We start from the raw sequence: 16,642 nt of genomic DNA, 5'->3' as shown, positions 1-16,642 counted from the left end.
TTTTTGAATCCATCCTTCAATTTATGCTTTTCAATAACTTTTTCACAATTTTGCTTAGAGTTGCTTCATGGTGTGGTTACAGTCAAGAGCACTGATTCACCAGTCACTGGACCTTCCAGATACGCTGTCTTAATACTGCAGTCACTTGAAAATCATTCACTGCACTCAGATTCTCTTCAGTTCCACTGCTTGTATGACTTCTACTTTCTGTTGGTTCCACCAGTGTTGAAATAAGTGTGTCAATTAAAAGGGATGAACACTGATACAATCACCCATTTTTACCTTTATTAATTAACTAACATTACTTTGTAGATATCTTTTTTCATTTTCACATGAAAGAGTAATTTTTTTAGTGAATTCTTTTTAAAACAAGACAAATCATACTGACCTTGTTTCAATGTTGAGGCTAAAAACAGGGAAACACCTAAAGTAGGGGGAATGCTTTTGATAGGCTCTGGATAGCAGCACAATCTACTCTCAAATGGTGGAAAATTAAGTTTAAATGTTCAACATCCTTCTGAGCAGACTTTTAAATCTGCATCACACTTCCTAAAATGAAAATTAAACTGCCTTAATTAGAATTAATTTAGTAACTAACTACACTGGTGTGTGACTGTCTAAACAACAATAACAATAATAATGATGATAACAATAACCAAGGGCTGCAAAGTGGAGTAGTGGTTAGCGCTGTCACCTTGCAGCTAGAAGATCCCTGGTTTGTGTCCCAGCCTGGGCCTGGGATCTTTCTGCATGGAGTTTGCATGTTCTCTCTGTGCATGCATGGGATTTCTCTGGGAAATCCAGCTTCCTCCCACAGTCCAAAACTATGCTGAGATTAACTGGTAACTCTAAATTGATTGTACACCCCCTGTCAGAAGTTTTGAGACAGGTTCTAATTTATTTGAATGAGAAAGTGTCTCAAAACTTTTGACAGGGGGTGTATGTGTGGATGTTAGTGTGTCTTTTTTGTCTCTCTATGTAGCCCTGTGATAGACTACTGACCTGTCCATGGTGTCTCCTGCCTTGGGATAGGCTCCGGCCCCCGCGACCCTAATGAGGATCAAGCGATGTACAGATGATGGATGGATAGATAATAACCAGATATCCAGTGGGTACGGAAAGTATTCAGACCCCTTGAAATTTTTCACTGTCAGTGTCATTGCAGTCATTTGCCAAAATCAAAAAAGTTCATTTTATTTCTCATTAATGTACACTCAGCACCCCATCTTGACAGAAAAAAACAGAAATGTAGAAATTTTAGCAAATTTATTAAAAAAGAAAAACTGAAATATCACATGGTCATAAGTATTCAGACCCTGTGCTCAGTATTGAGTAGAAGCACCCTTTTCAGCTAGTACAGCCATGAGTCTTCTTGGGAATGACACAACAAGTTTTTCACACCTGGATTTGGGGATCCTCTGTCATTCTTCCTTGCAGATCCTCTCCAGTTCTGTCAGGTTGGATGGTGAACATTGATGGACAGCCATTTTGAGGTCTCTCCAGAGATGCTCAATTGGGTTTAGGTCAGGGCTCTGGCTGGGCCGGTCAAGAACGGTCACAGAGTTGTTCTGAAGCCACTCCTTTGTTATTTTAGCTGTGTGCTTAGGGTCATTGTCCTGTTGAAAGGTGAACCTTTGGCCCAGTCTGAGGTCCTGAGCACTCTGGAAGAGGTTTTCCTCCAGGATATCTCTGTACTTGGCCGCATTCATCCTTCCTTCAATTGCAACCAGTCGTCCTGTCCCTGCAGCTGAAAAACACCCCCACAACATGATGCTCCCACCACCATGTTTCACTGTAGGGATTGTATTGGGCAGGTGATGAGCAGTACCTGGTTTTCTCCACATATACCACTTAGAATTAACACCAAAAAGTTCAATCTTGGTCTCATCAGACCAGAGAATCTTATTTCTCATAGTCTGGGAGTCCTTCGTGTGTTTTTTGGCAAACTCTATGCGGGCTTTCATCTGTCTTGCACTGAGGAGAGGCTTCCATCGGGCCACTCTGCCATAAAGCCCCGATTGGTGGAGGGCTGCAGTGATAGTTGACTTTGTGGAACTTTCTCCTATCTCCCGACTGCATCTCTGGAGCTCAGCCACAGTGATCTTTGGGTTCTTCTTTACCTCTCTCACCAAGGCTCTTCTCCCACCATTGCTCAGTTTGGCTGGACGGCCAGGTCTAGGAAGAGTTGTGGTCGTCCCAAACTTCTTCCATTTGAGGATTATGGAGGCCACTGTGCTCTGAGGAACCTTGAGTGCTGCAGAAATTCTTTTGTAACCTTGGCCAGATCTGTACCTTGCCACAATTCTGTCTCTGAGCTCCTTGGGCAGTTCCTTCGACCTCATGATTCTCATTTGCTCTGACATGCACTGTGAGCTGTAAGGTCTTATATAGACAGGTGTGTGCCTTTCCTAATCAAGTCCAATCAGTTTAATTAAACACAGCTGGACTCCAATAAAGAAGCAGAACCATCTCGAGGAGGATCAGAAGAAATGGACAGCATGTGAGTTAAATATGAATGTCGCAGCACAGGGTCTGAATACTTCTGACCATGTGATATTTCAGTTTTTATTTTTTTAATAAATTTGCAAAATTTTCTACATTTCTTTTTTTTCAGTCAAGATGGGGTGCTGAGTGTACATTAATGAGAAATAAAATGAACTTGATTTTGGCAAATGGCTGCAATGACACAGAGAGTGAAAAATTTCAAGGAGTCGGAATACTTTCCGTACCCACTGTAGATAAAATGCTCTCTATAATATAAAAGCTAATCCAATAAACTTTTATATTTGACTAACTCATTCGAAGAAACTCCCACATCGTTGATTGGATGCTTGTAGGCAGCATCATTCAGTGTCGCCACCACAAGAGGATATAAACTGATGGTGACACACCCTGTAAGGGATGGAAAGCCACAGAGCAGGAAAGTAATTTTTTCTACCCTCATTAGGTTGTGCAAATGCAATTTTCTGTCTGGGCAGTATTCAAAAGGCATCTAAGAAACGGTAAAGAAACTTGTATGATGGATAATGTTTCTGTTATTAACATGCTTACTCTGTCAGGGTTAAGCGGAACAAGAAATTACAGAGTTACTCTGTTTGTTCTGACTTTACTGTGTTACTTTGTGATTTGGCTAGTAAATGTGACCATTATTGTGACAATCATTGTGGATAAAACCCTTCATGAACCCATGTACATCTACCTCTGTAATCTGTGCATTAATGGACTTTATGGGACTGTCGGGTTTTATCCCAAATTCCTCTGTGATCTTCTATCTGCCACTCATGTTATCTCTTATGCTGGATGTCTTCTGCAGGGTTTTGTGTTGCACTCTTCTGCTGGTGCTGATTTTTCTATTTTAGCTCTGATGGCCTATGACAGATATGTGGCGATATGTCGACTGTTGGTGTACCATACTGTGATGACTAAACAAAGGATTTGTATCTTCGTGTTTATCGCTTGGCTTATTCCCTTTTACTTGCTGTTCATGAGCACAATAACGACATCAGCATCGAGGTTGTGTGGCTCACATATCCCAAAGATCTACTGTGTTAATTGGTTGATTTCTAATCTAGCTTGCTCTGCCTCCATAGCTAGAATTATTATTCCAGCATTTAACTATACTTTTTACTTTGGACATGTCATTTTTGTTGTTTGGTCTTATATACATCTCATCAAAACATGCCAGTCGTCCAAAGAGAACACAAGTAAGTTCATGCAGACATGTGTACCTCATTTATTCTCTTTAATAGTTGTTGTTGGATCTTTGCTCTTTGATTTGTTATACATGCGCTTTGGCAGAAAAGAATTATCTCAAAATGTGCAGAATTTTATGGCGATGGAATTTCTTGTCATTCCCCCAATTGTCAATCCTGTCATGTATGGTTTAAAACTGACACAAATAAGAAAAAGAATTTTTAAATTTATATGCAGTAGAAGTAGTTTATAGATCAAAGTCATGAGATTGCCCACATTCTGTCTGTATACATATGTGATTTGGAGAGGAAATGACACGTTGTTTCTCAGTTAAAATCCATTTTTTTAAAATATTTTGAATCATGAATCTGTACCTGATCAGAAAATTACAGTTTGCTTCATGCAGCCGTGTGTCACAAAATAATTGCAACATGAAAAGCACTTTACTCGCTGTTAAATGATGCATGTATCTAAAACGTCTTTGTCTCTGTCAAAGAAAACAGCACACCCACAGAATGCATAGAAAACAGTGTCTGTCTCTGGGGTGTTGCCGTTAGACACACAACACTGAAATGCACTCTGAAGAAACTGCTTGAAAATCTGATACAGTGATTAATTTACAGTTTTGTTGTTTTTGTCAGCTGTCTGAACACGATACGTATGCAGTGCTCTCATACAATGTATTGGTAAAATTTTAGATAAAGAGGCCATTCGGGCTGTAGAGACTATGGACTGTATTCACTGCAGCTCATTTGTAAACATTCAAATCCTGTAATTTGTGGAAAAGATTGTGGATGTTCATTTGGTCAATTTGAATACAGTGTGTGATCCTAAAAGCAATCACCATGTTGTACTACCTGGAATTTGTTAAAAACATGAATTAGTATGGTGCTCATTGGTGTTATTTTATTTTTTATATCCCTTATTAATGCAACGAGGGGAAATTCTAATTTTCGCATATCCCCTCCATCTGGGGTGTCAGAGCGCAGGGTCAGCCACGGTACAGCGCCCTTGGAGCAATTAGGGGTTAGGGGTTAGGTGTCTTGCTGAAGGACACCTCGACATGAGCACGACGGGCCGGGGATCAAACTGCAACCCTCAGGTTGCGAGACAGCCGCTCTACCCACTGAGCTGTGCCGCCCCAAATCATGGTAATTCTGGTTAGAATTATACATGTTTACTCAAGAATGTTACATTTTCTTTTAAAATGGCTTCTTTTTCCCTGGTTTGCATTATGATTTGTTTTTTCCTGTGAAAATAAAACTTCATTCTCAAACATTATGCAGATGTCTCCTTCTTTATATATATCATGGTAGAGACTGCAATTTGGTAGAATTGGAGTTTGATTGCTGGTAGAGATTGCGATCGCAATCTCTACCAGTAGAAACTCCAATCCTACCAGTAGAGATTTGTCAGGGCTAAGGTTAGACTTTTAAGGTTAGGGTCAGGGGTCAGGGCAGGGGTCAGATTTAAAGGTCCATCTCTACTGGTAGAGATTACAATATATATATATTATAAGGAGGTAGAATTACCACCTACTGGTTGAATCTCTCTGTCAAACTGCGACATTACAATTTATGACCATGTTTGTTTCAGCTCATCTATTACTTGTACTGACGAGTTTGAAGGACTGTAAAAAGGTATCAGGTGTAATTTTAGAGACATGAAAGTTACCTTTATATCGACATGTATGACTCCAGTAAATCCTTTCAAGTGAGAAACAAGCTTTCTTTAGTTAGAGACCATGGATGTTGCAGAAAAAAGGCACACATCTTCAACACAGAAGCACAGGTTTTCTATCACACTTTCAATGTGGGCACCTAAGATTAGTATCTGCAATCCTGTAGCTGATCAACTGTGTGATGTAGTTACTATCTCCTCTTCTGTTCCTGATTGAAGGCATTAATAACGGCCAGAAACGTGATGCCATGGTAAAGTTGACCTTTAACCTTTTGTTTTGGGTGGAGGCAGGGGACACCTTGAACAGGACACCGGTCTATCACAGGGCTGCATAGAGACAAACAATCACACTTGCATTCACAATTTAGAACTACCAATTAACCTCAACATGTTTTTGGACTCTGAGAGGAAGCCAAAGAACCCGGAGAAAACCCACGCATGCACAGCGAGAACATGCAAACTCCATGCAGAAAGATTTCAGTCCAGGACGGGAACTGGTTGGAATGAGACTGGGGCTGTGGGGGGCAGCAGGAGGTGTTGGGGTGGGGATAACAGGACAGTAGATGGACAACATAGCACGTGATTCCTGGAGAATTTAGAACTTTCCACTTGTTTGTGGGCCTACTTCATTTACAACTTTCTAAATGATGACTGTAAAAGAGGAGAACCATTCCACAAAACAAGCATTTGTTTCCAATTTATTTTCAGGATGCGTGTAAAGTCAAAATGCTTGTAATGTGTACATCTGTGTGGTCACAAATGTTGAGCTGCTCACAGACATCTGCAGAGGGGTTGTGTGGACTGTCACAGACTTGGGTGGATGATAAAGTTGACTTCATACATACTCCTGTGGACATGTGTAGGCAGAAAGAATGAACAGGCTATAAGATAACTTCCAGGGACCCGATTTTCTTCAGGCTGTGGAACACAAATTCTCTTTTTGTGTTGTAATAGTGTTTTTGTCTCAAATGTTCTGTGTTCTTTAGAGGTTAAGAGCCTCCCTTCACCTATCACCTTTAACTGACAACTAGTCATCACTCACTTCATCAGTTTACAGAAAAAAAAATACTATGCTGTTGAAGTAATTAGCTTGTTGTTTTGTTCACATCTCCACATGGTTTCATTGTTTGTCCAGTAAACACATCTTACATTCCCTGGAGTGTTTTGTTGTTGCACTAAAGCTGTTAATAAGAGGTGTTGTGTAGAAGGAGAGCACACTTTGCATTGGATGTAGCCGCTGTTGGTCTCCGCTCTGTGAACTCTTACCATTAGGAAAACTTTGCTCTGATCATGGATAACGTCTCTGCTGTAAGAATATTCACTCTCTCAGGGATAAACGAGACAGTGAATTACAGGATTGCCATCTTCTCTCTCACTTTACTGTATTATGGTGTGATTTTGTTTGTTAATATTGCTCTGATTGCGATTATTGCTTTCAATGAAAACCTGCATGAGCCTATGTACATTTTACTGGCCAGTTTTTGCATAAACGGACTTTATGGGTCAACAGGATTTTACCCCAAATTCCTGTTAGATCTGCTGTCGTCTTCTCAGGAAATCTCATATGAAGCGTGCCTTCTGCAGGCTTATGTCATGTACTCGTTTGCTTGCTGTGATTTGTCCATTCTATCAGTCATGGCTTACGACAGGTATCTGGCTATTTGTCGACCTCTGCACTACCACTCCTTCATGACTAAGAGGCGGCTCTCTCTGCTGGTGTGTTTCTCCTGGTTGATGCCTTTTTCCGTATTCTCTGTCAGTATTCTACTGACATCTACAAAAAAGTTATGCGGCTCAAATATTCAGAAACTGTACTGTGTGAACTGGCTGATTGTTAAACTTGTTTGCCCTGATAATGACACCCTTTCGAATAGTGTCGTGTCGTATACAACCATTTGCCTGTATGTGTTACACGGCTTTTTCATAATGTGGACTTACATGCATCTTATAAAAACATGCGCGAGGTCCAAAGAGGACCGGCTGAAGTTTATGCAGACGTGTGTTCCCCATTTAATCTCTTTATTGATGTTCATGTTTGTGATGCTTTTTGACTTGATGTACATGAGATTTGGCTCCTCGACTTTACCTCTAAGTCTTCAAAACTTCATGGCTATAATATTTGTGCTCATCCCTCCAGTTATGAATCCTCTCATATATGGGTTTAAACTGACCAAAATACGACACAGAATTCTGGGTTTAATTTATGCCAGAAGAAAATGACCTCAGAGTTGGACATCTAACACATTTATGCTTTTTATATGCTCACAGTATTGATGAACGCCGTTTCCTCAGCATATGCTCATCAAAAACTGAATTTTCATTTCACTGATGCTGTTTCTGTTATATAACAGCAGAAATAACACGCATAAATATATGTATATGTTTGTGGCTCTGCGTCTGTATGTAAATTTATTACGGAGCAAACACAAACACACATACATCAGAAAATGTTTTTACTGTGTTGGTAATTAAAAACTGCTGTAACTCTTGAACTGTTGCTTTTATTTGTGCCCGACTGTGAGTGAATTACAGAATATTTAAGTTATTCTGTTTGTGATGCACAAACATTATCATCTTATGTGGTGCACAGAAGCTTTATTGACTTTTTTTGTGCTTTCTGTCACAGTTGTCTATAAGTAAATTGATATCGAGACAGTTGTCAGTTTTCACTGCTTTTCAAAGAAATAATTACCAAAGTATTTTCAGGAGTTGTCACACACATTGTATCCTAAAAAGTCTTCTGGATTGTCTGGCACAGTGTTTGTCAAGGCTGCACCCTGTCAGCAGGTAAAAGACAGACACATGGATGAATGGATGGAGTACTGTGATCGCCCTCTTGTGGCGTTTCGTTTCTTCTCAGTTACCTGCTGAGCATCAGGGGATGGTGATTTGATTCGATTATCATCAACAAAAAATGTTAGCGTCGTTTGATTCTCTCCTGAGGAACATATTATCGATCAAAATGTTGCCTTAAATTTAAACTATTTAACAGTGAGCAGACCTCTTTTTTGTGAATTTTACCAGCAGGGACCCAAACCATCCTGATCAGAGGTCAGCAATCGTCTAAAAATTACAGAAACACTCACCGCTTCTGCTGGTGTGTTAAGCTGCAGGCGTGTTTTTTTTTTTTTTTTTTTGAATTTTATTAAAGTCAGGACATATTTTAACTCTTTAGGTAATTTTCAAAAACAGTTTTAAACATGTAACTATTGAACTGCTGCTTTAGTCGGTGACTTATTACAAACGCAATTGACCGTTTAAGATATTTTCACTCAGGGACACACAGAAAGGCTGTTGAGCTGATTGTGAATGAGTTTAACTTGATGCCTGATGGGGTTGAGTCTGTTGCTGTTGATAGTCAGCAAATATAAATCATATAGTGTGTGATATTTAAAGCTTCTAATCTTAATTCTTGAGATCCAGCCATTGTTTGGTATATGCAACTGTCATGTCTCTCCATCAAGGGTCTTAACCAGACCCTGAGTTTTTATGCTTTTTTTCCATTTCAGACTGAACAAACCTGCATATAAACAGTGTGAGTTGCCAATTGTCATTAATGTCCAAGGAAGCATGATACTTGCAGGACTATTTGCCTCCGTAACTTCCATTCTCTACTGACCAGTCATTCTGTGTGCTCTATTAGTGTATTTACTTTTGTAAGATGTACATTCCTGTCTGTCAAATCTATGAGAGATGATAGAAATTCTCTTTATATGGCTTTTGCTGCAACTGTTTTGAGAGCAAGAATTGTATTCTCTGGTGAAGTGATCTTGATCTGTGAAGTGAATAGAGTTCATATTTCTGAAAGCTGCACCTCCAATTCTTGCTCATATTTTTGCTTATATACAGTAAATGTGGGGTACATTCTTCGGATTTCTCCTGCTAGGGCAGTTAAACTTCCACTTATTTGGTGATCTTCACTAGTACAGAAGAGCAAAAACCAATGTGTGCACATCCAGGTAAAAATACTCAGGTGCAAGAAAAGCTGTCACTGAATGTCACAAGAAGAAGATTTTTGCACACTGTTAGACTCCAAATATATAGTTTGATTCTCTTCTTTCAAAACATTCACTTATAAGGCAGAATTTCAATGTACAAAATCTTTCTCAGTGTATCACAGAGAGAAACAGGCAATTCTTGTAGACGCTGTAATCAACACAAATCATTGTCAGTTAACAGACAGAAAAACAAAACAACCAGAATGATCTTTCAGAATACATGTGTGACAGCACTTGACAACACACGGTAATAAAAATTAAGCTGTTTAGTTAACTCAGCACCATTTTATTTTCCCTCTGTTACCTGCTGAGCAGCCGTTGATTTGTGTTGATTGCTGCTTCTACAAGGAGCGCCTGTTTCTCTGTTGTCTGCTTCAAAAGAGAATTAAAATGTCTATTTGGAGTCTAGCAGTGAGCAGACCTCTTTCATATGAACTTTACCTGCATGGAGCCAAAACACCCTGAGCAGAAGTCAGACACAATAAGTAAAACACCTGCAGGGCTGGTCCAAAACTATTTAGTTTTTCTCTCCTTACAGGAATATTTTAATTCACTTTGAACATGAAAAAAATCTAGTGTACATTCTCAGTGGGTCTGTTTTCAAATTAAGTTCCAAGAGGTATGACTTCAATCACCTGTGTCCTGTTCTAATCAGAACGACTGGATTTCTTTGCCCAGATATTATTATTATTTTTCCCCCTCTGGAGTCATGACTCAGGCAAAATAAGAAGTTACAGTGTTGAAGTTGTAAATAAACATACAATGGTCAGTATATTATCATTTTTCATATGTAAAGTGTATTACAAAATATCCACAACATCTGAACAAAAGCTAAAATCTACATAGACAACAGATACCTTAGTTAACTGAGGTAGAAGTACAGGCCACAAGTGCACATGGACCCTTGAGAAATGTGTGAATTCAATATGATGGTCATAAACAGACTTCAGATAGTTACTCGGATGCTGTGTTCGTAATCAGGAACTTTATGATCATGATATTTCAGGGGCATTTCTCTTGACTGTTCCTCTGCTGGGATTTGACTGCTTGGATCAGGAAGCAGCCCAGCAGAGCTCCAGCCACAGCTCCACCAGCCGATCTGGCACTTAACCATGTGGTGACCTTGAAGGAGGCGGCCAGGACCCCGACTGCAGCCCCTAGTGCTGCACCTCCAACTCTCGGCCATGGTGACGTCCAGTCGACCTCAAGTTGCCCTGCAGTCTCTGTCTATGGACACAGAATCAGATTAACTGTATTAGTACAGCACGCTCCTATCCCAGTTATAAACAAGGCTTAAATAAACATAATAAAACAAATGAGACTATACTGTCCTATATGTCTTCATTCTGTCCTCATGTATTTGGAGCAGGACTCTGTAGTATTGGCAGGAATATAAATTACTTCAGGCTGCTTGAGACCAACACAGCCGCAAAATGGGACGAGCAAACACATAAATGTTGTGTTGTTTTAGAGTGGTTCGTCTGGGAAATTCTAATTTTCATCCAAGCTTTTTAAGGGTTTGGGGGAAAAGCTGTAATCACTGAACACTGTTAATGAAGGACTTTTTTCCTGTTGGGAAGTGAAATAACTTTACTAGTTAGATAAAATCTGTGTTTGGTCAAATATTTATATTTAAGGCTCAGTCTAGAACTAATCTGAATCTTTGTTCCCTTTCAAAAATACATTGATGAGCCAATTTTATTTGGAAAAAAGCAATAGCAATGAACAATTAGAAAGTATCACATCATAATATGGAATTCTATAAGTTTTTGCACATGCCTTAGTGTGTATATTTAATTTATCAAATGGAAAATAACTGTTAATCTGCTCCTTCTTGCTTCTTGCAAAATACTTAAGAACTGATGAATGAATTTTAACTGCGTTCTGTGTTTCAGAAGAGTTTAAAAGCTACATGTCATGAAATGTAATAAATACATTTACATGTGATTGTGAAAGGGGAAACTTTTACAGCATTTAGTCTTATTGATGTGTTTTAATTATTGTGTGTTCTTTTGAAAAAATATGTCCAAGTGTACGATCATTTAAGCTTTATATTATAGCTAATATACATCTGGAAATATAATGATGGTATATTGTCAGAAGGCTAACGAATCATAAAACATGAAGGTCCGTATGTGAAATGTCCAAGACAGCTTTGATAAAATAGTTTTGTAAACCTCACACAGGAGAGACTAAACACAGATAGTAGGTGGCTGTTTGGTCACATCTAATGAAGTGATTCAGGTCGAGAATATGATATGATATTTATAATTTGGTGGGCCTCTGATGCACATTGGGCAGGGTAAAGAAGTGCATTAGGTTAATGCACTACATGGCCATGGTTAGCTAAGCTAAAGTCCTGCGTAGGTTCTTTGTACTTTCTGTCTACACTGTAAAAAAATATTTGCAAATTTTACGGTGGAAAAACTGTCAATGTGAATGTAGTAACTTCAGATTAAAGTAATGTTTCATTTTACTCACCTTTTCATGTAGCATGATGCTTTTATCCAACCCTAGGCTTTTCTGTTCTGTCTCTGTAACATAAAGAGTGAATTTATCAGTCAGTCAGAGGATACTCATCATCTATGTAACCATCAGTGCTGCTGAATCAGGTCATACTTACTGGGTTGGGTGGTGTCTTGATGGTGACTCGTTGAAATAGTAAATGCCCATTTTGGTTGCCTGCTAAGCTCCTCCAGTGATTTGAAATCTGTCATTGTTGTCCTGCTGTGGTCGCCTTTATTGAAGTGTGCAGTGTTCACCTCATTTGCTCTATTGGTTTCTTTTCTCTGATAGTCTCTCTGCATCCCCTCAATCGTTGCCTTCAACATTTTCTTTGTATCTTCATTTTCTCTCCTCAGCTGCTCAGTTTTCTCTTTGAGCTCTTCTGCTTCTCTGTTGTGAGCCAGCACCCTTCGCTTCAGTTCTTTATCCTTCTCCTCACATGTTTTCTTTAAAATTGCCTTCTGTTGCTCTTCCTTCTTCACTTTTTTCTCTAGTACTTCCTTGTCTGCCTCGTTTTTTTGCTTTGCAGCTTTTATGACATCATCTTTGACAGCACATCTTTCACTCAGGCTTGTTATCAGACTGTCTTTCTCCATAATGACCTGTTTGAGCTGGTTGTTCTTCCTCTCAGCCTCCACTAATCTCACGCTAATCTCTTCATAATCTTTCTTTTGCTCCATTTGCCTTTTCCTTTCTGTCTCTGTTGTCACCTTCAGACCTTCAACCTGCACATCTTTCTCTTTGGCTGTCTTCATCATATCTTCTACTGTTCTCTCCTTCTCCTTAACTATTTCTTTCAAAAGTTGATTCTCCTCCTTTGCTTTCTTGAGCTGCCTTGAAGTCTTTTTGGAGCTTTGCTCCAGCTTTTTATTGCTCTGTTGGAGATTCATCAAACTCCTAAGCAAGTGTCCAGTATCATTCCCCACCAGTGTCTCCTCAATCTTCTCTAGTAGTTCTCTCACCTGAATGTCTCTGGCCTTGTTGGAGTTATCAAAAACATGATACCTGCTTCCACATTTCTCCACCAGCCACTGAAGAGCAGGCCATCGTTCGATGTGCTCCTCGATGGCAGTGGCTCCCAGACGATCTCCCCACGTGAACAACACAACGGCCCGAGTCCACACCCAAAGTCCAAGCAAGCTCAAGCGTTCCTCTGCTCTCATCCTGTCAGTTTCAGTGAAGGTCTCGTCACAGCGTACGACCACCAGAACAGCAAGAGGAATGGAAGCACACAGAGATGCACTGTGGGTAATCTGCTGTTGTAACGCCTGTGGAGTGTCCTCAGAGCAATATCGTCCATACCAACCTGGAGTGTCAACAACGCTGACTTGCTTTTTGTCAGTGCCAGCCTGTCTCTCAGCGCACTGTCTTGTTGGATGTCCAACAGGAAAGACTTCATCTCCGAGAATAGTATTTCCTGCTGAAGTCTTTCCAACCTCCCTCGGTCCAACTACTAGAATTCGAAGCGCTGGAATCGAGGGAGACTCTCCTGGATTTGAAAACAAGTCAGGATTTAGGTGCTAATGTTAGTTTCAGAAATGCTTTACATTTAAAAAGAATGAGAATGAGATATATCTTATGCATATCCTATGATGTTAGGTAAATGGTTTGTAAACTCTTTCAAAATGAGCAACATTTCTTTTAAGTGACTTTACTTATTTGATACACTACATACATTAACTCTGCACTAACTAATTTTGGTGGCTTGGAGGGTGAAATGACAACCTTGGTCAATACACTGAAATGCTACCATCTATATGTTGCCTGCTTGCACATCCAGCAGCTACAGGGCAACATTATCATTCATTTTGGTCATGATTCTGTCCGATTGTTAAATACACACAGCTTATAAATGGTGTAAATGGTATTGCCAATGAGTTTCTAACACTGCTTTTTTTGCTGTAAACACCTTGTTCTGGTTTAATTAGAACTGTGAGAGTGGTGATAGTGAGGGGAGAGACACCTCAGCAAAGAGGTGAAGGGGAACTGCAGAGTTGAGTGTGAGTATATCCCTAAAAATGATCGCTTTCACACCACACAGTGTCATATGATTCATTGTTATTATAAACATGACTGATTATAGCTGCAGTCAGTGATGCTTACCCTTTACAGATCTGAGTGTGCTTCTGGCCATCTGCGCATTCATCTGCCTCAAAGTCGCCCCCTCCTCTACCTCTTTACTCTTCCTCTCATTGATCCTACAGACTTCTTTGGAGGTCACATAACCAACTCCTCTTGACTTTATGTTTCCTTCTACCATTGCGTCGATCTTCTCCAAAAGTTCTGCAACCTGAACATCATCATCTTTTCCCCATGAGCTTGTGTCTAAAAGATGGTATCTCTGTCCACATTTCTCTATGATTGCCTTGAGAAAATCATATTTTGCAGTGTAGCTCTCCACTGAAACCCCTCTCAGCCGCTCACTTCTGGTGAATATTACTATGGTGTTTTTCCACAGGGTGTCATCCAGCAGCTCCAGAGGTCCCTCTACTGTCCACTCCCTGCCTCTGTGGGAGCAGATGGGAATAACTACGAGGAAGGCGTGAGGTCCGGGTGGGCACATGGTCATGCAGGCTGCCATGTTTACATTGACCAGGCTGGGGTCTTGAACAGAGTAGTGGATCCACCTCTCAGGAGTACTGACCACAACGACTTTGCGGCCGCCATCGAGAACGCCTTGTCTCTTAACACACATCTTCACGTCTCTGCTGATGTCAAACATCTGCTGGCCGAGGATGGTGTTTCCCGTCAGACTCTTCTCCAGCCAGTCGTGGCCCAGGAGGACAATCCTCAGCTCCTGAGGACAGTGTTTGTCCCCTGTCAACAGACATTATTCAACAACAGTGAAATACATGGTGTCCATAAAGTCTCTTTACAGTTTTAAGAATTTATTACAAAGGCAGTTGATAACATATCTTAACCAGATTTGTTTTTTTTGTAATCAGTGTTTTTTAAAGTTTGTAATCACATTGAAACTGTGTGCTTCAGGTATCCTGTTGGTGAAAGAGGTACTGTTAAATGAAACCCTAAAAAAATGGCTTCTCCTCAGACCGGTGGATTGGAAGGGATGGACCAATTCCTCGGCCTCCACGTTCACCAAATATCACTCCTTTGGACTTCTTTCTATGGGTTATGTTAAAGATATCATGCATCAAACAAAGATACAAGATTTTACTGACTTAAAGCAAAAGATTTCTGATGCCATTGCCACCATTGATGAGGCTACGCTACAGCGAACATGGCAAGAAATGGAGCACCGTTTTGATGTGCTTCGTGCAACTAATGGTGCCCATATAGAGATGTATTAAATGAGGTAGAAAAAACTTTGACAACCACTGATTACAATAAAACAAATTTGGTTAAGATATCTTATCAGCTGCCTTTGTAATAAATTGTTAAAATTGGAAAGAGACTTTATGGACACTCTGTATGCCACTAAATCAGTGGAAGTGATCCCAGTGGTTTCACACTGTTCCACTAACCCACAGAAATAGAAATGCAGAAATTCCCCTTTTATTCTCGAGTCGTCCTGCGGGTCAGAAGTGAGCCATTTTAAAGTTTGAAAATGTGGGGGGGAAAAAAAAAAAAAAGTATTTTTACAGTGAAACTTCTGATGTTCACATTTTCAACAATTTTGGGAAATCTTTGAACATTTTTTGGTGGAAAAAAAAAGAAATGTTAAAAATGTTTCTTGAGAGCAATCACAGAAAATCAACCAAAATTCAGCAGATTTCGCTGGATTTTGGTTGATTTTTTTGTGAATGTTCTTAAAGAAAATATTAGGAGTTTTACTGATATATATGTAATCATTTTAGATATTTTTAGGATTTTTTGAAAATATTTACAAGAATTTTCTTTCCATGTGTTTTTTAAAAATAAAACTTGTAAGGGAAATTTTTATGAATTATTGAAATTTTCTTCCTGAAGGTTTTGGAAATTTTCAGAAATTTGGGGAATTTTTAGCTGAATTTTTGGATTTTTTTCAGGCAAGGAAACAATATTTTTCGGTGCCCGTAAATGAAGACAACAGGAGGGTTAAAAGCAGACAAGAAGTTGAAAAAAACAGAGCGAAATGCAAACGAGCAGCTGACCTTTCCATGTGTGTCTTCTGCAGGCCATCAAAACATTCTTGTCCATCCGTCTTGATGTGGAAACACTGGTTTACAGCTGATTTATTATAGTTGAAGTCAATGTGTTTCCTAAACAGAGCAACATGAATCCACATCGACCATGAGCTGAATGTTTGAGTCAGCGTTCTGTTACGACTGGTTAAAGTCCAGCCAGTGCAGCTCTGATGGGGAGAGATATCATGTTATTAACACACAAAGTGAACATCTCTGTAACTCTGTGATTACATTAGGTAGTCGTTATTTTTAAGGGCCAGAGTTCACTTTATGATAGTTTCCTATGATGGTGTGGCTGTAAAAGGCACTAAAAACACATTTTCTACTGCGAGCTTTGAGGTTGGAAACCTATGAAGGAATATTATAACGTAGGAGTCATTTCTGTGGCATCGACTGTTATAAATAAAACAGTGCAACAGTGTCATGATTATGATTATTTTATTTTGGGCAGTAGTGATACATATTGCAGTAGTTTTGTATTTTAAACTTTTCATCCTCATGATTTTACTTTACTTCACAATAATTGCCAGTTTTTTTAATTGTGTGTTTCACTGTTTTCTTTCTATACTTTTTGCAATGTGCTTCTATTGTGACTTATTGTTTTATGTATCACTGCTATGTCTTTTTTTCTTTTTACCTAGG

At 39.5% G+C, this 16,642-nt stretch overlaps 3 protein-coding genes and 1 long non-coding RNA gene across 4 annotated transcripts in view; 3 read left to right on the top strand and 1 right to left on the bottom strand.

Moving 5' to 3' along the window:
• Positions 1-10,695, top strand: part of LOC127537019 (uncharacterized) — a 32,492-nt gene extending 21,797 nt beyond the window's left edge. The window contains exon 3 of the long non-coding RNA XR_007946298.1: positions 10,378-10,695. This is a non-coding gene — a long non-coding RNA (uncharacterized LOC127537019). The remainder of the gene's footprint in view (positions 1-10,377) is intronic.
• Positions 2,717-5,058, top strand: LOC110966444 (olfactory receptor 49-like). Its single transcript, XM_022215804.2, has one exon. It carries the CDS (start codon positions 2,957-2,959, stop codon positions 3,944-3,946), a length of 990 nt encoding a protein of 329 aa, XP_022071496.2. The 5' UTR covers positions 2,717-2,956; the 3' UTR covers positions 3,947-5,058.
• On the top strand, positions 6,468-7,777 carry LOC110966439 (olfactory receptor 11H6-like). The gene has a single exon (XM_022215801.2). It carries the CDS (start codon positions 6,664-6,666, stop codon positions 7,591-7,593), a length of 930 nt encoding a protein of 309 aa, XP_022071493.1. The 5' UTR covers positions 6,468-6,663; the 3' UTR covers positions 7,594-7,777.
• On the bottom strand, positions 9,873-16,103 carry LOC110966438 (GTPase IMAP family member 8-like). Its single transcript, XM_022215800.2, has 5 exons — positions 15,968-16,103; positions 13,980-14,693; positions 11,995-13,365; positions 11,853-11,905; positions 9,873-10,598 (listed from the first exon to the last, which is right to left on the bottom strand). Exons 1-5 carry the CDS (start codon positions 16,011-16,013, stop codon positions 10,374-10,376), a joined length of 2,409 nt encoding a protein of 802 aa, XP_022071492.2. The 5' UTR covers positions 16,014-16,103; the 3' UTR covers positions 9,873-10,373.
• Between the last annotated feature and the right edge of the window lie 539 nt (positions 16,104-16,642).

Source organism: Acanthochromis polyacanthus, chromosome 14 (genome assembly GCF_021347895.1).
Source record: "Acanthochromis polyacanthus isolate Apoly-LR-REF ecotype Palm Island chromosome 14, KAUST_Apoly_ChrSc, whole genome shotgun sequence".
Lineage (NCBI taxonomy): Eukaryota > Metazoa > Chordata > Actinopteri > Pomacentridae > Acanthochromis > Acanthochromis polyacanthus.
Note: the sequence above shows the minus strand (reverse complement) of the source record. Positions and strands in the feature narration are given on the sequence as shown.

Coding starts and splice junctions, on each gene's coding strand:
- LOC110966444 (XM_022215804.2), top strand. CDS start 2,957: ATGCAATTTTCTGTCTGGGCAGTATTCAAAAGGCATCTAAGAAACGGT.
- LOC110966439 (XM_022215801.2), top strand. CDS start 6,664: ATGGATAACGTCTCTGCTGTAAGAATATTCACTCTCTCAGGGATAAAC.
- LOC110966438 (XM_022215800.2), bottom strand. CDS start 16,013: ATGGACAAGAATGTTTTGATGGCCTGCAGAAGACACACATGGAAAG. Junction 11,906..11,994: donor TCAAGACACCACCCAACCCA/GTAAGTATGACC, acceptor TTTATGTTACAG/AGACAGAACAGAAAAGCCTA. Junction 10,599..11,852: donor GCATCATGCTACATGAAAAG/GTGAGTAAAATG, acceptor CTGTGTCCATAG/ACAGAGACTGCAGGGCAACT.